The 21,626-nt window shown below is 37.9% G+C and overlaps 1 protein-coding gene across 1 annotated transcript in view; it reads left to right on the top strand.

The window, feature by feature from the left end:
* Positions 1–21,626, top strand: part of NDUFV2 (NADH:ubiquinone oxidoreductase core subunit V2) — a 44,650-nt gene that overhangs the window by 4,822 nt on the left and 18,202 nt on the right. The window contains exon 2 of the mRNA XM_043983119.1: positions 20,434–20,499. Coding sequence (XP_043839054.1) covers positions 20,434–20,499 — 66 coding nt within the window. The remainder of the gene's footprint in view (positions 1–20,433; positions 20,500–21,626) is intronic.

Here is a 21,626-nt window from a genome sequence, read left to right as displayed (position 1 = left end):
TTGGGTAACCATAGGGCCAAGACTAGGAAGGAAAGTCAGAGCAGGAATGATAAACAGGGAGGGGTGGAAGAACTGGAGGTCACAGTGAGGTTGAAACTTAGGTTTAGGAGGGCTGAGACAGAAGGAGATATGGAAAGATCAGGGATTGTAGTTAAAGAGAATTCCAGGCTTCTCCTTCATAGATGTGGAGTAATTATGGATAATTGTTAGAGCAAGAGAGGACAGAGGACAATATGCACTTTATGGTTATAAAGCTCTCGAGATACATTATTCTATTTTTAATCTTTTTTTTTCTTTTTTTTTGCGGGGCAGTGGGGGTTAAGTGACTTGCCCAGGGTTACACAGCTAATAAATGTCAAGTGTCTAAGGCTGGATTTGAACTCAGGTACTCCTGAATCCAGGGCCATCTAGCTGCCCTCTATTTTTAATCTTAACAGCAGCCCCTTGGGTTCAGGTAATAGCATATCTCCTTTTATAAAAGAGGTATCTGAAGTTCACAGGTCATATACCTATTGTCAGGCATTGTGGTATAATGGGAAATGGCCTGTATTTGGAGTCAGGACCTGGTTTTAAATTCTCAGTCTTCTATTACTTAATTTTTGACCTCTGGTGGGTTTATTTTGATTCAGGTTAGTAGCTGTAAATTGAAGGGTTTGGACTGAATATAGGGTCCCATCCAGCTCAAACACTTGTGATCTCTTTAAGGTGTTTGTATACAGAAGATAATTGAGCAGACATAATTTGGGATTATATTCTTGGTCAGTCCATAATTCTTTCCAATATACCCTGAAATTTTAAAAGAAAAGTAATTGTGTTGGACTATTTTCTTTTCTTAGGTATTTAAGTGTTCAGTAGTTGTGAGGAGAATATTGGCAATAAAAACCATGATATTTAATATTTAATAAGTGCTGTTGCCAAGCACTGTGCACTGCATTAGGGAAAAACAAGACACAAAACAAGAAGCTTACATTCTAGTTGGGGGAGGTACAAATGTGTATGCATTTAAGTAAATATAAAATGTATACAAAATAATTTCAGGGAAAGGGTGCCCTAGCATCTGAGAAAGGTCTTATGTAGGGTCTGGCTCTTGAGCTGAGCTGTGAAGGAAGCTACCAATGAAAAGAAACATAAATTAAAAAATGGGACAGTCTGCTCAGAGGCCTGTAGATAGGAAATGTAATGGCATGTGTGAGGAACAGTAAGAGCTGTTTGACTGGAAAGTAGAGTGTAAGAAGGGAAGTACTCTGTAATATGCTTGGAAAGCTAAGCTGGAGTCAGGTGGTAAAAGGATTTAAATTTTTAATAGAAGAGCTTATATTTTAGTAATTTGCAGCATATTTTGAGCAGGGAATAACTTGGTCAGATTTGTGCTTTAGAAATACAACGGGGGGGGGGGGGGGCAGCTAGGTGGCGCAGTAGATAGAACACTGGCCTTGGAGTCAGGAGTACCTGAGTTCAAATCCGGCCTCAGACACTTAACACTTACTAGCTGTGTGACCCTGGGCAAGTCACTTAACTCCAATTGCCTCACTAAAAAAAATTTTTTTTTAATTTAAAAAAAAATTAAAAAAAAAAGAAATACAACAGGGGGAGCAGCTAGGTGGTACAGTGGATAGAGCACCAGCCCTGGAGTCAGGAGGACCTGAATTCAAATCCGGCCTCAGACACTTGACACTTACTAGCTGTGTGACCCTGGGCAAGTTACTTAACCCCAATTGCCTAACACACACACACACACACACACACACACACACAGAAAGAAAGACAACAGGGGGTGAGTGGATGATAGATTGAAGAGGTAGCATGATGCAGTAGAGTGTTAGACTTAACGTCTGGAAGGTACTCTGGGCAAGTCCTTAATCCCTTTTTGGCCTCAGTTTCCTCATCTATAAAACGGAGATAATAGTACTTACCTCAGGATTATTTTGAGAATCAAATGAGAGAATATATGTCATGTTCTTTGCAAATCTTAAAGGCTATGTTAGATGATGATGATGATGATTAGAGAAGGGAGGACTAGAGGCAGGAAAATCAATTAGGAGACTCTTGCAATAGCCTAAGTAAGACATGATGAGAACCTCAGCTGAAGTCAGATCCTATAGTTTTTTTCCCTTGCATGGCTAACCTCTTTGAGAAGGCCATCTATTTTCATTGCCTCTACTTCCCTTCTTCTTATTCTCCTTTTAACTTTGTTCTCAGACTTCTGACATCATTCAGCTGAAACTGTTCTTTCCAAAGTTACTAGTGATTTCTTAATTGCCAAATCTGATAGCCTTTTCTCAATTCATCCTCTTCTCCTTTATACTCCCTCCTCTCTGGGTTTATGTGACACGGCTTTCTCCTGGTTCTTCTACCTAACCAAGTGATGCTTCCTAACCATGAATATCCAAGCCTCTATTCTGGGCCCTCCTCTCTATATATGACTTTTCTTGCTGATCTAATCAATTTTTATGGATTCAGTCAGTCTCTATGTCTGCAGTCTCAGATCTACTTAACTAACCCTAATTTCTCTCCTTACTTTCATTCTCACACCTCCAGTTGCCTATTGCTTCTATTTATGTGGATGTCTCATAGACAGACATCAGATTCAGTAGGTGTCACTCCTGACTCCTTAGCACTCTCATCCTTCATATCCAAATCTTAGTGTTTCTACTTCAGTAATATCTCTCACATGTGCTGCCTTCTCTCTTGTGACACTGCCACCATTCTTGTCCAGGTTGTCCTCACCTCACACCTGGACTATTGAAATAGCCTACTGGTTAGTCTTCCTACCTCAAGTCTCTTCCCATTTCAGTCCATTTCCCACTCAACTGTAAAATTGATGGTCTGAAAACAAAGGTCTGACTAGATCACTGCCTAATAAATTCCAGTGGCTCCCTATCACCTTCAGGATCAGATATAAAATCATGTTTGACCTTCAGAGCCCTTCTTACTTTTCCAGCCTCCTTGCTTTTCTTCAAAAATAGTGCTCCGCACCAACAAAAATTAAAAAAAAAAAAGGGGGGCAGCTAGGTTGCACAGTGGATAGAGCACCAGCCCTGAAGTCAGGAGGACCTGAGTTCAAATTCAGCCTCAGACACTTAACGCTTACTAGCTGTGTGACCCTGGGCAAGTCACTTAACCCCAATTGCCTCACCAAATAAATAAATTAATTAATTAATTAAGGGGAAAAAAAACCTCTCCGTATACTGGCTTCCTTGACTTCTTTCATTTTCTGGCTAATTCTCACCTTCTCCAAAAAAGCTTTTCCTGATTACCCTTAATGCTAGTGCTTCCCTCTGTCATTATCTCCATTTTTTTCTGTATATTTCTTGCTTGTATATTATTGTTTGCATATCCCCCATTAAAACTGAGCTCCTTGAGAGCAGTGACTGTATTGCCTTTCTTCATATGCCCAGTGCACAGTGCTTGACACATATAGGTGCTTAGTAAATGTTTATTGACTTGGCTAGAAGAATTGTGGTGTGATTGACAGAAATAGATAAGGGGAAAAGGTGGGCTTGGGGAAAAGATAATGAATTCTATTTTGGACATACAGAGTTTTAGCTGCTTATCCAGTTAAAAATAGCCACTAGACAATTGCTAATGTGGGATTAGAGCTCAGAAGAGAGACTAGGACTAGATATATACAGCTGGGAGCAATCTGCATAAGATAATTGAGTCCATTAAGATAATTGAGTCCATGGGAGGCAATGACATCACTCAGAAAGGATGGAGATTGGAAAGAGGATACAACAAGTTAGATGGTGGGCTGTGGGTGATGATCCCTCCAGGGAGGCTGAGAAAAATACTAGGGAAGAGAAGGGTTGCAGAAGCCTAGACAATTTAAAGGAGCAGGAGGTGGTCAGCTATGCCAGATGCTGAATACAAGTAAAGAATAAAGACTGAGAAATGCTTTTAGAGCAATTAAGGAAGGAATCATTCCTGACAGCTGAGTGATGAGGTCAGAAGCCAGACTGCTGGAAGTTGAGATAAGATTGAGAGTAAAGGGAATGGAGGCCACAAGTATAGATAGCATTTTCTAGACTTTGACTGTGAATAGAGGGTTTGGGCCTGGAGGAAGGAGGACTTTGATTCAAACTCGTCTCTGACAATTGTTAGCTGTGTGACCCTTGGGCAAACCACTTGACCTCTCTGAACCTTAGTTTCTCCATCTGTAAAATGAGGAGTTTAGACTCATGACTTCTAAGGTCCCTTGAAGTTCAAGGTCTATGATCCTATGACCCATGTAGGGGTGATGTGAGGAAGAGAATGGGAATAGGATCCAGGATACAAGTTAAAGAGTTGGCTTTGGTTAAAAAGGACAACCTCTATTAGAAATTGGACTAAAGGAAGAGAGATTGGGGGTGGGGTGATATCAAAGGTTTTTGAGATGTAGAATAGGAGAGGAAGTCATGGTGAATGATTTCTATTTTCTCAGTAAAGTGAAGTGTACTGTGCCTAAAATATTACACACAATTCTTACTGCACCTAAAAAAAAAAGAATTACAAAACTAGAACGGAGAAAGAAAATAAGGGTAGGCTTAAAGAGATTAGGACTCAAATTCTAGGGAAATGAAAATTAATGGAGATCAAAGTCTAAAATCATTCAAAGGTATAGACTAAGTAAAAAATAGATTAGAAAACAACCCATGATGCTTGAAGGTGATTATCATAGAACAAATAAAAGGAAATACTACTTTATACAAAGAACATTGGGATGACTTTATGGGTACAGTGATATTCATGGCATGTTTCTTAACCTTTTAGGTTTTGAGGAAATGCCCCAAGCATCCCTTGTTACTACTCCCAGATGGAATACTGCTGAATCATTCATTTTAAACCGAATGCCATTTCTTACAGTATTGTTTGTTAGCATTTTGAGCATATTTGAAGCAAAGGTGGTTTGGGTGCAGTATACCCTAAAGAAGCAAATGGAGTAGTTAACCAACAAAGTGATCATATTTTTATTGAGAATACAGTGCAGCTATAGTTTTGTACCATTACTTCTGTCGTGCTATAAATGTGAGATTCCAATCATTCTTTACCTAAAAGAGGAGTTCCTCAACTTTGTAGATAGAAGATATAAGTAATGTAAATAAGTTTCAATTGGTCAAAGATCAGTCTTTCAAATAAGCTTTTATTATATGCTTACTAGGTGTAAAGTACTACCCTTTTTAAACACTAGGGATAAAGAAATAAAAATGAAAAAAAATCCTTAAGAAATTATATGTGAATGGGAAGAGAAAATGTATACACATAAGTTTATGCAGAACCTATCAAAAAATGAATAGTAGGTAGTTTTAGGAGGGGCCTCCTTTATTACATTTAATTTTTTATTGCATCATGATCTGAAAAGGATACATTTACTATTTCTGCCCTTTTGCATTTGACTGAGATTTTTACGCCCTAACATATGATTGGTTTTTGTGTAGGTACCATGTACCACTGAAAAAAAAAAGTGTATTCCTTTCTATCACCATTCAGTTTTTTCCACAGGTCTATCATATCTAACTTTTATAAAATTCTATTCACCTCTGTAACTTCTTTCTTATTTTGTGGTTAGATTTATCTAGTTCTGAGAGGGGAAGGTTAGGATCCCTCACTAGTATAGTTTTGCTGTCTGTTTCATCTTATAACTCATTTAACTTTTCCTAAGAATTTGGATGCTATACCACTTGGTGCATATATGTTTATATTGATATTACTTCATTTTCTATGGTACCTTTTAGCAAGATGTAGTTTCCTTCCTTATCTCTTAATTAGATCTATTTTTGCTTTTGCTTTGTCTGAGATAAAAGATTGCTACCCCTTTTTTTACTTCAGCTGAAGCATAATATATTCTGCTCCAACCTTTTACCTTTACTCTGTGTGTATCTCTGCTTCAGATGTGTTTCTTGTAAACAGCATGTTGTAGGTTTCTGTTTTTTAATTCATTCTACTATTGCTTGTTTTATGAGAGAGTTAATCCCATTCACATTCACAGTTATGATTACTAACTGTATTTCCCTCCATCCTATTTTTCCCTTCTTTATATTTTTCTCTCCTTTCATCCTTTCCCTCCACACTGCTTTACTTCTGATCACCACCTCCCTCAACCTGACCTCCCTTCTATCACCCTCCTTCCCTTTTCTATCCCCTTTCCCCTCCTATTTTTGGCCCCCCCTTTTTTTCTTTCCCTTTTTCCCTCCTTCCCTATAGGGGAAAATAAATTTCTATAACCAAACTGAGTGTGTATGTTATTCTCTCTTTGAGCCAAATCCAATGAGAGTAAGGTTCAAACAATGTTCACACCCTTCCTCTCTCCACTTCTTTCCCTCTACGGTAATAGGTCTTTTGTACCTCTTCATGTAATGTAATCTACCCCATTCTGCCTCCCCTTTTCTCCCAGTACAATCCTTTTTTTCCCCCACCTCTCAAGTTTTTGGTGTTTTTTTTTTAAATATCATCACTTCAAAATCAACTTAAACCCCTAACCTCTGTCTCTGTATACTTTTTCTATCTGCCCTAATATGGATACAGTTCTCAAGAGTTACAAGTATCATCTTCCTATGTAGGGATGTAAACATTTTAACCATTTTGAATAACATGATGTTGTTTTTCCCGTTTTACATTTTTGTGCTTCTCGAGTCTTGTATTTAAAGACGGAATTTTCTGTTCGGTTCTGGTCATTACGAAAGTTTTAAGGTCTCCTATTTCATTGAATGTCCATCTTTTGGGGGTGTTTCTGCTGGGGGTTCCTCAGCAGTAAGGAGGATCAGGAGAGGTTTCAAGAACTAAGGCTTGAAGGAAACCTGGGGATTCCAACAGGCAGAGGTGAGAAGAGAATCAATTCCAGTTTAGGGACAACCAGGACATTTGTGTGAAACAGCAGGTAGGCTAATCTGGCTGGAACACAGTGTTTTGAGGAAGGAAGTGTAAGAAGACTAAAAAGGTAGGAAAGAGTAAGGTTGTTTTTTAAAAATTTAATCATAAAAGCATTTTATTATTTTGCATTTACATGTAAAAATAGTTTTCAACATTTGTTTTCATGAGATTTTTAGTTCCAAATTTTTGTCCCACCCTCCCTTCCCTCCCTCCTCCCCAAGACATACAGCAATCTGCTATAGGCTATTTATGTGCAATCGCATTAAACACATTGAAAGAATTAGGTTTTGAATAGCTTTAAATGTGATACAGGAGTGTATATTTAATTCTTGAAGCAAGAGAGAGCCACTATAACTTTATTGGATCTCTGCTTTAGGAAAATCACTTTTGCAGATGTGTCAAGGTATTGTAGTAGGGAAAAGGTTGAGATTGAGAGATTGAAAAAGAAGCCATTATAATTCTGATGACAGTTGATGATATCCTGAAGGAGGTTAGTAGATTTGAGTGGAGAGGAAGAAACAGTGGTAAGAGGTAAGAAAATAAGACAAGATTTAGCAGCTGATTGGATAGTTGGTAAGAGTGAGTCTAAAAATACAGTTGGATTTGTCATTAGGATTATTCCATTCACCAGCTCAGATCACAACCCTTCCACATTTTAGTAGCCTTTGAGTTGTTGTGGTCAAAAAAAAAAAATAGCATGGGGGCAGCTAGGTGGCCTAGTGGATAAAGCACTGGCCCTGGATTCAGGAGGACCTGTGTTCAAATCCAGCCTCAGACACTTGACATTTACTAGCTCTGTAACCCTGGGCAAGTCACTTAACTCTCATTGCCCCACCAAAAAAAAAACCACATCCCAAAATCACCAAGTGGCTAACTTTTTGGTGTTGAGGCTTCTGGATTTAGACTATTTCTCAGATAACAAACCCACTGTGTTGCTTTTCCAAAGTAGTAGGACCTGCCTGGACTTTTGTTTGACTGACATAACTGTGGAGAATAGAGTTACTTCCATGACAATAAGATTGGAGTAGGACGTTATTTGAAGTTCATAACTAGTGAAATTAAAACTGAGAAAAACTTTTAGAGTGTATCTAGTACCTCATTTAATAGATGGACACACCTAAGTAAATCTATTGTGATCTCTTACTAATCAGAGTAGTAAAGGAAATGAAAGAGCAATTTTTCCCAAATTCTCTGTTTCCTTAAAAAAAATTCAGAGGTTATATTTGAAAAGGCTCTCACAATTAAAAGGTGATTTTTAAATTTCTGATCCTTTTTTAAAATAGTATTTTGTTTTCCCCAGTTACATGAAAAGACAGTTTTTAATTCATTAAACAATTTTTGAGTTTCAAATTTTCTCCTCTCCTCTACCTTCCCCCTCCCTAAGATGGTAAGCAGTTTTATATAGGTGACACATTTGCAATCAATGTAAAACATTTCCATATGAGTCATGTTGTAAAAGAAAAAAAAAAGACCAAAAAACCCCACACACCCAGAAAAATAAAGAAAAATAGTATGCTTCAGTCTTCATTCAGACTCCCATCACTTCTTTCTCTGTACGTGGATAGCATTTTTCTTCATGAATTCTTTGTAATTGTCTCGGATCATTGCATTGCTGAGAATAGCTAAGTCTTTCACAGTTGATCATTGTACAGTGTTGCTGTTATTGTATGCAATGTTCTCCTGGTTGTACTCACTTTACTTTACATCAGTTTGAAAATGAAGACTTTCCAGCCTTTTTCTGAAATCAGCTTGCTCATCATTTCTTATAGTACAATAGTATTGCATCACAATCATATATTACAACTTATTCAGCCATTTCCCAATTGATGGGCGAGCGCGCGCGCACACACACACACACACACACACACACACACACACACACACACACACACACACACCCCCTCTGCTAAATTTTTGCTTCTTTAGGCAGACACATCCTCCTGTTTTCTGCCGTTTATTGAGTTCTGGTCAGTAGTAGCCAGAAGATACGTAAGTATAGATCACAGCACTTGGTATCTTTAGCCACCTGTTCCCAGGAAAGGAATATAAGATTGAACATATTTTATCATGTCAAGTTTAGGATCTTTTTCTGACACCAAAAAATTTTTTGCCAATTTTTCTTCCCATATGTAGTATAGAAGTACCTCAAAGAGAAAGCTTTCTCATCTTGGGCTAATACTAATACCTCTCTAGATATTTAAATACATAAATTTCTAGAACTTGGCATCTGAATGTGGTCGACACAGACCAATTACTCATAGAGGTAAAAAAGTCAAGATAAAACCCAGAAAAGGTGATACCATTAAAATCAGTGGGTCCGAGTGCTATACCTGCTTACTTTAAGCTAGCTTTATATTTTTGTGAGTCTTATAGGAGCTAGGTACAGTTGAGGGGGGCTTTTTATTTCAAATGATGGTGAAAAGATGAGAATTTATGAACGAGTTATTTAAGGGAATGCAGTTTTGATGTCCTGGTTATTAGGGCTCAGGACTGAAATGCATAGTAGTTGTATGTAGCACTTTGCATTTTTCTCTCCTGACCAGTTATAAAACTTGTCTTTTGAGTTTTACCATTAATTTTTTAGTCCATGTTGACTTTTAAATGTTTACAGAACATTTCCCATTAAAATTCCACTGTGCTTATGGGTTCTAAAAGGGCTTTGCAAATTTTGGCAAATCTCACTAAACTGAAAAGGCTTCTAGTATGGTCCCTACAAAAGACCAGCCTAAATTTGGAAATATTCATCACAAAAACATTAGTCACCAGGGTGGTTAATAATTTTTTGACAGCAATAATTTAGGAAAACCTGTATAGAAACATGGAGGGATCACATCTTGTATTGGTGGAAGGAGTATATACTTGGATGAAATCTCAGGTCTTTTATTGTCGGATTAAAAAAATTGTAATGAAAATACAGCTATTACTGTCATTAAAAATTGAAAACCAAGAGTTTTCTTTATAAAATATAAATGTTGTAACATTTTGGAGGCGTGGTGAGGATTGCTAAGAACTCAGTGAAAAAGTAGTGTAGATCAGGAAGTTAAAAATAATGCCTATGCAGCTGCTATTTCTAGTTTTACCCCTTGGGCCTCTGCATAGTGGTCAAACCCCAAAGTAGTCATTAATGGTCAGCTTAGAAGGCAGTCTTTCAGAGGGTGCCCTAAGGATTTATTTTTGGTTCTGTACTATTGAACTTTTTTTTTTTTAATCAAGTCTGGGGATAGGCTGTATATCGCATGTTTATCATATTTGCAGATGATACAAAGCTAGGATGGATAGATTGTAGATCGAACAATTGACAAGATCTTGACATTCTAGCTGGAACATTGGGCTGAAGATAAGATGACATTTGATGTTTTTGCTTATATTTTGATTTTAAAAATTAGCTTTCTAGGGGCAGCTAAGTGGTGCAGTGGATAAAACACCAGCCCTGGAGTCAGGAGGACCAGAGTTCAAATCCGACCTCAGACACTTGACACTTATTAGCAGTGTGACCTTGGGCAAGTCACAACCCCAATTGCCTCACCAAAAAAAAAAAAAAATTAGCTTTCCAAAAAGTAAGCTGGGAAAGGAGAGCTATCATTTCGTCTTAAAAAAAATTGGGGATTTAGTTTACTGCAAGTTCAATCCTAGTCAGTAGTGTGACATATACATTTTTTAAAAAAATAGTTTGACATACAGTGAAAAGAAAGCTGGATTTGAAGTCAGAGGATTGGAATTCAGATCTCATCTCAGCCACTGCTTAACTCTGTGACTTTATGCAAATCACTTCATCTTTCCAGCTCTTATTTCTCAGTTATAAAAAGGTTGGACTAATTGATCTTAAAGGTTTCTTCCAGATCTAAATCTATAATCCTAAGTATGGAGTTAGTGAAAGGAATGAAGGGAATGTGTAGATAACTTCTTTAAGCAAGAGAGTAGAAAAATAGTAACTCAAAACGGTTTACTTTAAAATGTAAAATCTTGGATTTTGTAATTTCTGAATTGCTTAGTTTTGCTGTAAGGAAATTTCAGTCCTGAAGGGAAATAATATACTCTCTAAAGAACATATTGCTGGGGGCAGCTAGGTGGCGCAGTGGATAAAGCACTGGCCCTGGATTCAGGAGGACCTGAGTTCAAATGTGACCTCAGACACTTAACACTTACTAGCTGTGTGACCTTGGGCAAGTCACTTAACCCTCATTGCCCCTCAAAAAAACCAAAACAAAACAAAAAAGAACATATTGCTGCAAACTGTACTATAGAGAATTCTGAAATTTTCTTTATTCCTTTTGAGGCAGTCTGGTTGTTAAAGTGAGTAAGCTGGAACTAGAACCTACATTATTACTTCTGCTTCATATCAGGACATGTTCTTACTAGGAAAATTGTTTGGATTTTCTGTAAACATTTATACTTCTCTCATTTGGAACCTATTGAGTGAATTGTAAACATTTCATAGTCTAGTGGAAAAAAACTTCATATACTTGGAGTCAACCCAGGTTGACTAGGCTTTTTTTCTCTACCAAAGGCCTACTACCTACCTCTAATTGGTATTAGAATCCTTCTTTTAACCAAAAGACTTGCATTTGATGCATTTCGTTTTTAAAATGAGACTGTGTCTTTTCAGCTTCATCTGCAGTTCTGTGTGAAGATTGATAAATGAGTTTTTACCTGTTTTATTAATAAAACCTAATTTGGATATCTTGAGTTGATGGGTTTGTGATTTAGATGGACAAAATGTCTTTGTAACAGATAAGTTATTTATAAACATTTTTTAAAGTTATATTCTTTTAAAAAAAAAAGAACTATTCTTTTACCCACATGAGATAGAACTGTGATTGTCCTTCAAACAATGCTAGGATCTTGGTTTTTCCATTAGTTAAATGATAGTTAAAATAGTTTGTTCCTTGCTAAACCAAAGTGGTTTTGGGTTATAAATGTAGTGATGTAGCTGAACTACTTTGGATGCTAAATATAAATTTATAAGGCAGCATTGAAAGGTAATTGTGTACCCACTTAATAACAGTTTTGTGAATTGAGAGGTACTGATTTTGTTAGTTTTTGGATTAGTGTACTTTAGCATATTAGAAGATCATTATAGTGTAGTATGGTTTTTTTGGTTTGGTTTGGTTTGGTTTTTTGCGGGGCAATGGGGGTTAAGTGACTTGCCCAGGGTCACACAGCTAGTAAGTGTCAAGTGTCTGAGGCTGGATTTGAGCTCAGGTACTCTTGAATCCAGGGCTGGTGCTTTATCCACTGCACCACCTAGTCACCCCTAGTATATATTTTTCAAGTCAGGAAAAACCTTTTTTTAAGAAAAAATATCATAAAAGTATTTTATTATTTTCTAATTACATGTAGAGATAGTTTTCAACATTTGTTTTTATAACATTTTTAGTTCCAAATTTTTCTCCCTCCCCAACACAGCAAGCAATCTGATATAGGTTATATATGCACAATCACATTAAACATATTTCTGCATTACTCATGCTGTGAAAGAAGAATCAGAACAAAAGGGGAAAACCTCAAAAAAGAACTATAAAAAAAAAGTAGAAACAATATGGTTCAATCTGCATCTAGATTCCACAGTTCTTTTTTCTGGATTTGGAGAGCATTTTCCATCATAAATCCTTTGGAATTATCTTGGACTAAGATTGCTAAGAGTCAAGTTTATCACAGTGTATCAACACAGTGTTGTTGATACTGTGTACAGTGTTCTTCTAGTTTTGCTCATCTCACTCAGCATCAGTTCACGTAAGTCCTTCCAGGTTTCTCTGAAATCCGCCTGCTTATTGTTTCTTACAGCACAATAGTATTCCATTACATTCACATACCACAACTTGTTCAGGCATTCCCCAGTTGATGGGCATCCCCTCAATTTTCAATTCCTTGCCACCACAAAAAGAGCAGCTATAAATATTTTTGTACATGTGGGTCTTTTTCCCTTTTTTATGATCTCTTTGGGGAAAAAACCCAATAGTGGTATTGCTGAGTCAAAGGGTATACACAGCTTTATAGCCCTTTGGGCATAGTTCCAAATTGTTCTCCAGAATGGTCGGATCAGTTCACAGCTCCACCACCAATGCATTAGTGTTCCAATTTTCCCACAGCTTCTCCAACATTTATTATTTTCCTTTTTTGTCATATTAGCCAATCTGATAGGTGTGAAATGGTACCTCAGAGTTGTTTTAATTTGCATTTCTCTAATCAATAGTGATTTAGAGCACTTAGGAAAAACCTTTTAAAAAGAAATTTTAAAATTGTTTTTATTCCAAATATAACACCCTGCCCCCATCCTTTTCCTTATACAAAGTAGAGCACATGAAGATAGTGCATGAAATTGAGAGTCCTTGTTAGTACATAGTATCTTTTCATAAGTATATGGGCTAGAGCTTCTTTGTGTTGTCAGAATCAGATAATTTGAAGCATTATTGTTCTCCCTGATTATATTATTTAATTCTTTCAGTTTCAGAACTTGATGTCTGCCTACGTCCCTGGTGATTTTCTGTTGCTTAGAAATGGTCGAATTATGATAAAATTTACCTTTGGCTCCAACAGTGGAATTGGGTTTGCTAATTTGCAAGATTGCTAAGAAGTTAATTTTTCTTGTTTGATGGTTTCAGTCATGTCTGACTCTGTGATCACATTTGGAATTTTCCTGACAGAGTACTAAAGTGGTTTTGCCATTTTCTTCTCCAGTTCATTTTACAAATATGGGAACTGAGGCAAACAGATTAGGCTAGGTCACACAGCTAGTAAGTGTCTGAGGCCACATTTGAACTCAGGTCTGCTTACTCCAAGTCTGGTGCTCTACACACTGTACCACCTACCTGGCTGTAAACCATCTTGGTCCTGTATTAAGTTCAGGGAAGATTAGGAAAATGAATAAAATTTTCTTTCTTCCTTTCTTTCTCTTCCTCTCCCTCCCTCCCCTTTCCAATTGGGGTTAAGTGATTTGTCCAGGGTCACACAGCTAGTATATGTCTGAGGCTGGATTTAAAATCAGGTCCTTCTGACTTAGGGGCTGGTGCATTATCCACTGTACCACTTAGTCCAGTAAATAAATTTTATGAAAAAGCTGATGCCAGTCTTGGGAAATTTAATTATATTTAGGTGTGTCAAACTGATCTGATGTAGCACCAGTGAACAAACCATATAGCTCCAGAGCCAGCCCTTTACTGGAAATGATAGATTCTATTTAATATACATTCTTGATAGTGTGCATTAATGGAAGAGCAGCATCAGGACTAATATAAAATAGTATATAATATGCATTCTGCCATGTCAGGAACAGCATAGTTTAGGGAAGGCTAATCTATTCTTGTCTAGCTAACCTATCATTCTATCCCTTGTACCTCTTAATTTCTCTCATAATAGTTTTTGGTTAATATTTATAGCTGTTCTTTATGTGGTGGCAAGGAATTGGAAGTTATGGGTATGCCCATCAATTGGGGAATGGCTGGACAAGTTGTGGTATATGAATACAACGGAATACTATTGTGCTGTAAGAAATGATGAGCAGGAGGAGTTCAGAGAAACCTGGAGGGTCTTGCGTGGGCTGATGATGAGTGAGATGAGCAGAACCAGAAGAACATTGTACACAGTATCATCAACATTGAGTGTTGATCTACTGTGATGGACTATATTCTCACCAATGCAATGGTACAGAAGAGTTCCAGGGAACTCATGATAGAAGAGGATCTCCAAATCCAAGGGGAAAAAAAAAGAACTGGAGTATAGATGCTGAATGAACCATACTATTTCTTTTGTTTTTGGTGCTGATGTTTTTCGTCATTGTTCTGATTTTTTCTTATAACATGACTAATGCAGAAGTAGGTTTAATGTTATTGTGTGTGTGTGTGTGTGTGTGTGTGTGTGTGTGTGTGTGTGTATAAAACCTATATCAGATTACCTGCTGTCTAGGGGGGAGGGGAGGGAGGAAAGCTTGTATAAACAAAAGTTGAGAACTATCTTTACATGTAATGGGAAAAAAATAAAATACTTTATTAATTAAAAAAATAATAAGTTTTTTGTTTTTAGGTTTATGTTTTTCCATTTAAGCAGTCAAAATAATCAGATTTGCAAGGCATGGTGTTTCCCTTTCTTGGAGTCAGGAATGACCTTGGTCAGGCATTTAGTAGTTAATTATTGTTTGTCCTTCATTTTCAAAGAGGATCATGACGTCAGGGTAATGTCATGACTTGCAGTGAATTAGATTTAAGTGAGGAAGGGCTGTGCAAGGTCACTAACTTCATTCTCTCCTCCAGAGCCATCTGGGTCCAGTGGCAAGATATACAGCAGGACAACTGGAGATGGCCCCAGATGTTTAAGGCAATTGGGGTTAAATGACTTGCCCAGGGTCACACAGCTAGTATGTGTCTGAGATCAGATTTGAAGTTAGGTCCTCCCAACTTTAGGATCAGTGTTCTATCCACTGTGCCACCTACCTGCCCATGTAGTTAATAGATTTAATCCAACCTTCTCATTTTACAGTTAAGGAAACTGAGCCCCAGGGAGTTCAAGTGACTTGTCTATGGTTACACAGTAAGCTTCAAAGTGAGGATTGGTACCCAAGTCTTCTTACTCCAGAGCTAGTGCTCTTTGCATGGTCATGATGAAAACCAGTAGAATATACAGAGCTTCTTCTGGGCAGATAAAGGACATCTATCTTTTATTGCAGTGCCTGGCACAAAGTAGGCATATAGGCAGTATTACTGTAATGAACAAATAGAATGCACTGAAGTGCTGTATAACCCTTAATGTGCTGTATATATAGTAGCTGTTATTCATCTCTGAATACTAACTCAAATTTATATAGACTTTTTCCTAGAACCAGTTCTGAGGTAGGTAATACAGTTATCTCCATTTTGTAGATGAGAGAATTGAGGCCCCATTAGGTTAAGGAGCGTGTTTATCACATCTCTCTAATAGGGAGTGTTGTTGGTTTTGTTTTGGTTTATTTTGGGTTTTTTTTGTGGGGCAATGAGGATTAAGTGACTTGCCCAGGGTCACACAGCTAAAGTTAAGTGTCAAGTGTCTAAGACAGTATTTGAACTCAGGTCCTCCTTGAATCCAGGGCTGGTGCTTTATCCACTGCGCCACCTAGCTGCCCCTACAGGGAGTGTTTTTATCCACTGCACCATGTCTACCTCTCAGTGTTTGGATCTATTTGAAAAATATAACTAATGCCATGTTTTTGTTTTGTTAGAATTTATCCGTTTTTCTTGCCACCAAAGTTATTATTCTAGGTAGATAACCTTAGTTTCTCTTTTTCTCAGGGGAGGGAGGAGATTGATCCAGGAGTTTCATGTTAACAGAAAATAGAGAAAATCAAAGGGTATGGCAGAAGAAGCTTTGGAATTCGGATAGTAAGGAAGAGAGATTTCAGATCCTAGGATATTGGAGAATATAGTGTATGTATTAACATAGGTATGATAATAATTTACTCTGTAGAAGTCTGTCATCTAGCAACCTCAGCTATCTGAGAAATGGGGAAAAATATACTTTACTACTTCACTAGATCTGTGATTTCAGCAAATAAATTAGGCACCTGGAACATGCCAGGCACTTTGCATAGTACTGGGGTGTAAAAAAAATTATTAATAACTATAACCTGGAAAATTATATAATTGGATTTATAAAAAATTATAGGTTTAGAAAAATTATAATTGGGCCATAAGTCCCTTCGTGGTCGCCATTAAATGTGGGAATATTTTAACTGACTTGGCCTGATTTGGGGGGACTAATTTGATTGGGGTACTAATTCTGGGACTGTTGACTATTTGGCTATCTGACTGCTATTAATTTAGTATGGGCCATTTATAAAGTTCCACCACACTGCTCCACTCCCAAATTGATAAGCAAAATATTAAGAAGCCTCTTAACTAAATAATCAAAGCAGAGTTTATTTATGAGATACTATTTAAAATTAAGAATAACAGGGAAATAAAATGTACAGCCTGACTGCTTTTCTGTGGTCTCTTTCCACTGCATCTCTTTCCCACCTGCTGCGCTTGAACTTCTTGAATATAATAAGGGCCTTAGCCGCCTCTTGCCTCAGGGCATGTTACACTTTATTCTAACTTTGAGCCCCTTTCACTTTGTAAATCCCCCTGCTTCTAACTTTCCTCTCCTTACTGCCACTGCTGTTTCTCTCTCACTGACGACCTTCTGTCTGCTCCTCAGTCTGCCCTTCGGCCTTTCTTTTCCCTGCTCCTAGTCCTTCTCGTCTACTCCTGCATCCTCGTAGACCTGTCTCTAGTCTCCAATCTTTGCCATCTCCTCAGCTGCCTCTTGATCTCTTCTTGTCTGTCCGAACCTCTCTAATCTCGTCAGCTGCCTTCAGACTTCTTCTCAGCCCCCTGTCTCCTTTTCCGGACCGAACCCCCTTGCTGTCTAACTCCCAGGTCTATATATACCTTTTCTTCTCTCCACTCAAATCTCAGGGCTTCCTGCGCCCCCACAGACCAAGCTAATCTGCCAGCCAGAGCTGCGACTGGGGGGGGGGGGGGTTGCTCCTGTCTTAGGTGCCTCAGCACAGGCCATCCTGGATCTTTCGGATAGCTCCACTCAGGTCGGAGGGAGCTGGTGGCTTTTTTCCCCAGCTGTCTGACCTGGCGTCCTGCACAGCCCATGAGGCCTCATGGCCCAGCTGAAGCAGAGGGGGAGGGGAAGAGACACTGAGGGCCCAAGGCCCTCCAATCCCAGCCCAAAGGTAGGGTCCCCAAATCAAAATAAATTTCCACAGGGGATAAAGAAAAAGTTCCTGCCCTAGAAGAGCCTACAGTCTAGTGGAGATCTCATTATTTCAGATGGCACACCAACACCTATAATCTCTATGCCAGTGGCAACATGAGTGAACTTCATAAGGAAGTGGTTATTATCCAATAGATTATGCCTTAGCCTGAAGAATTTAAGATCCTTGTGGTTGTAAAACATCCTACACAAGAATGTGCAAATGCAGGAAGATTTCAATGGTCTGTTCTTTCTGTAAATATGAAAAAATTGTGTCAGAATGTATCTTAAATAACAAACTCAAGTTTAAAAAACTTTTTGCCTTTGTCAGTTTAATTCAATCCACCAAACATGTGCTAAGTGGCAAGGCATTGTGCTTAGGTAACAGGATGCACAGACAAAAATAAAACAGTCCCTTCAGGGACAGGGGGAGGGTGAAACTATGTATTTACACAAGTAAGTAAATACAAAGTAACATTTTTGAAAGCCCACGCTAACAGCTGGGATGATCAGAAAAGGCCTCTCATATAAGAGGTGACATTTGAACTGAGCCCTTAAGAGAGCCTGGGATTCCAAAAGACAGGTGAGAAGGAAGAACATTCCAGACATGGGCAACACACAGGCATGCATGCATACATACATACATACATACACACACACACACTTATATACATGACAGGCCAGGACGTAGTATATGAGAAATTGTGTCCAGAAAATAGGTTTGGGTGGATTGTAGGGTGTATAAAGAACAAATGAGTGAAAAGGAACCACTATAGCTCTTTGAGCAAGGGAAATTATTTTTTCCCTTAAATGCTTGCAATTGTTTGAATTTTTTCTTAGATCTGATCTTCAATTTAATTGGTATAGGGAACTCCTGGTGAGGAAAATCCCTGGACAAGTGCAGAAAAATGTTCTGCAGATGCTTGGGCACTGAAAGCTAATCTTGTCAAATGGAGGACTTGAACCCATGTCTTTCTGACAGCAGCTGACTTGTTGCCCACTTCGCAATGCAACTTTTTTGGTTTGTTTTTTTTCCCTAATTTAATTATTTTCACCTCAGCTTGTGTGTGTGTGGGGGGGAACAAAATGGGATATTTGTTCTCATCTTTAATATTTCTTGCTTTGTGGGGTCATTGGGCTCTTCTTGCTCCATTCTTCTTTTTAGAGAGTACACTATTTGGGTAAGGTTTTTAAATTTCTGTTCAAAGCTATGTCTTCCCTTTAGGGCCTGACTACAGGACCCTGCATTGATTTGTTGTTGTTCTTTCATTTCATTTGTAACTAACTCTTCATGACCCCATTTGGGGTTTTCTTGGCAAAGATACTGGAATGGTTTGCCATTTCCTTCTCCAGTTCATTTTACAAATGAGGAAACTGAGGCAAAAAAGGTGAAGTGAGTTGCCCAGGCTTACACAGCTAGTGTCTGAGGCCAAATTTGAACTCAGTAAAAATGATTCTTCCTGACTTTCCAGCCTGGCACTCTATTCAGTGAGACACCTAGCTTCCCCCCTGCATTGATAGGATTTCGATAAATATTTGTTGAACAAACTGATTTGTATGTAGAGTCAGGTGGTAGTTCTAATGCAGGTGGTATTTCCCTTTTTTTTTTTTTTTTTTTAGTGAGGCAATTGGGGTTAAGTGAATTGCTCAGGGTCACACAGCTAGTAAGTGTTAAGTGTCTGAGGCAGGATTTGAACTCAGGTACTTCTGACTCCAGGGCCCGGTGCTCTATCCACTGCGCCATCTAGCTGCCCCGGTATTTACATTTACAAAGAGATATAAAAGGCTGGGTATTTATTGTACTTTCACCTCCATTCCCTGCACTGTCATTTTTGTTTGACTCTAGAGGTCCAGATTCTGTTAGTAACAAATTTGGTGGAAAGAGAAAACACAGATATTGGTATGTGTGTAATCTAAAGATTATTGAGACAAGTTAATACTAAAGAGATACAATCTGTTTTCTTGTAAATCAGTGTCTTCCACTTGTATCCCGTAGTCTTTTCAGTTATCCTATATTTAAATAAAACCAACTGGTCCATCTAATACTCACCCTATGGCCTTCTATTTTCTCCTAGCTGAAAGCTTTTGGATCTGGGGAAAATCTTTTTTTTCTTGGTGATTGTCAGTAATTGTTAATCCTTACCTCCTCTCTACTTCCTCCTTATCCTCCATGAGTTGCACAACCCTTCACTATTAGGTTGTAACCAGTGCACCTCCCCACAGTAGCTATTAAAACTCACTGAATTTGAATTTACACAATACAACCTTTATGTGGCTGAAGTTTGCTCATTAGTCTTTGTTGGTTACTGCAATTAAGAATCTTTGTTGCTAGGAGGCTTTTACTTCTCACCAGCTGTAGGAATAACAATCGTTTTGCTGCTTGTGCCCTAGGGGAATGAAGTAGAGGATAATCAATCTGATATCTTCCAAAACAAATCATCATGTCAAACATCAATTAGTGCACTAGCTGATTATAAATACTATTTCTAAACCTGAGTTACTTAATTGATTTGAAGGGGAGCATAGTTAACACTTACAAAACAATATATATTTTATTATAGAATGAAAACATTTTTACAGTAATTCAAGCTTCCTTATTTAACTGGGAGAAACTGGCATTCAAACTGATCATAAGGGGAAGTTACAAGTTAATGGTACATTGACACTCTACATGACAAATTGTGGTGGAAAAAGACCAACAAGCCATTCCATTATCTGATAAATGAGGAATTTGACTAGATCATTGCTAAGGTTTGAATTTAGCAACCAACCAGCTTTAAAATTCTGTGATTATACTGTTTCTAATCTGGCTCTGGGAAAAGTGTAAAATTGTGCCCAAGGCATGTAATTTACTAAACCTAATTTTATTTGTAGGGGAGACAGATAAGATGCTTACACAAAACAGCTGTGCAAAATGGAGCTGGAGGAGCCTTATTTGTGGTAAGTCTTTTTCTAGATTATTTCTTAGAAATGGAAAGGCAAATATATGAAAACTTGGTCAAACTCATAGCATTCATTAGTTACTCCCAAGGTTTTTAGGCACTCAATGCATTGGTTTACACTGACCATTTATCCTCCTTATTGCCCTTAAGATACTGCCTAAAGGGCCACTGCCCACTGGGACAGCCCTAGTTGGACTACTCTCTAAGACTACTGGTTTTAGTTTATATTAGCATAGGAATGTCTCTAATCCAGTGGTCATGTGACTTGTTGGATTTGGTTCCTGGGATAGACACGTTTTACAACAACGAGGTCTTTTGTCTTTACATCATAATTGACATCCCTCCCCAAAATATTCCTGTTTATTATGAGTATTATTTTATATTGATAAATTTTTTTTTGGCATTCAAAAAGACTAATCTTTTTCCCTGAGCAAGGGACTTTAAGTATCCATGTACACACACAATTTATTAAGTTTAATCTAGAGATTGTTAAAATCAGTGTATTTTTATGATTCTTGGATTGTTAATAGATGAAAAAATTTCAGGGCTTTACTCCAACAAATTGGCATGTATTGTGCCTCCTCTCCCTCAATTTCTTTGAAATTAAAAACTGGCTGCTTAATATTACAAATGAGCTAATATTTATAAAGTGCTTAGTATAGTGCCTGCTAGGCACTTAATAAATGCTTCTTTCCTTCTTTGAAAGTGATATTTTGAGGGAATTGTTAGGGTGTTATATTCACCATCCAAAAATGTATAGAGTGGTAATTCTGTTTAAAAGCTAATCTCAAAAAAACAAAGCAAAAAAAAAGGGGGCAGCTAGGTGGCGCAGTGGATAGAGCACCGGCCCTGGATTCAGGAGTACCTGAGTTCAAATCTGGCCTCAGACACTTAACACTTACTAGCTGTGTGACCATGGGCAAGTCACTTAATCCCAATTGCCTCACTAAAAAAAAAAAGCCAATCTCATGAGATTGGTTTCCTGTTGATACGCAGTTTCTTGGATATTATCGAAGTGGATTCTTTTTGAGGAGAAAGAATAAAGCCATTTTGTGTTAAGCTAATTTCTGTTTATGGATAGTATGTGGGGAAGAGAAGATATACTTTCACTTCTTCTAAAGAGTT

This window comes from Dromiciops gliroides, chromosome 1 (genome assembly GCF_019393635.1).
Source record: "Dromiciops gliroides isolate mDroGli1 chromosome 1, mDroGli1.pri, whole genome shotgun sequence".
Taxonomy (NCBI): Eukaryota; Metazoa; Chordata; class Mammalia; order Microbiotheria; family Microbiotheriidae; genus Dromiciops; species Dromiciops gliroides.
This window is presented reverse-complemented; position numbering and strand designations above follow the sequence as displayed.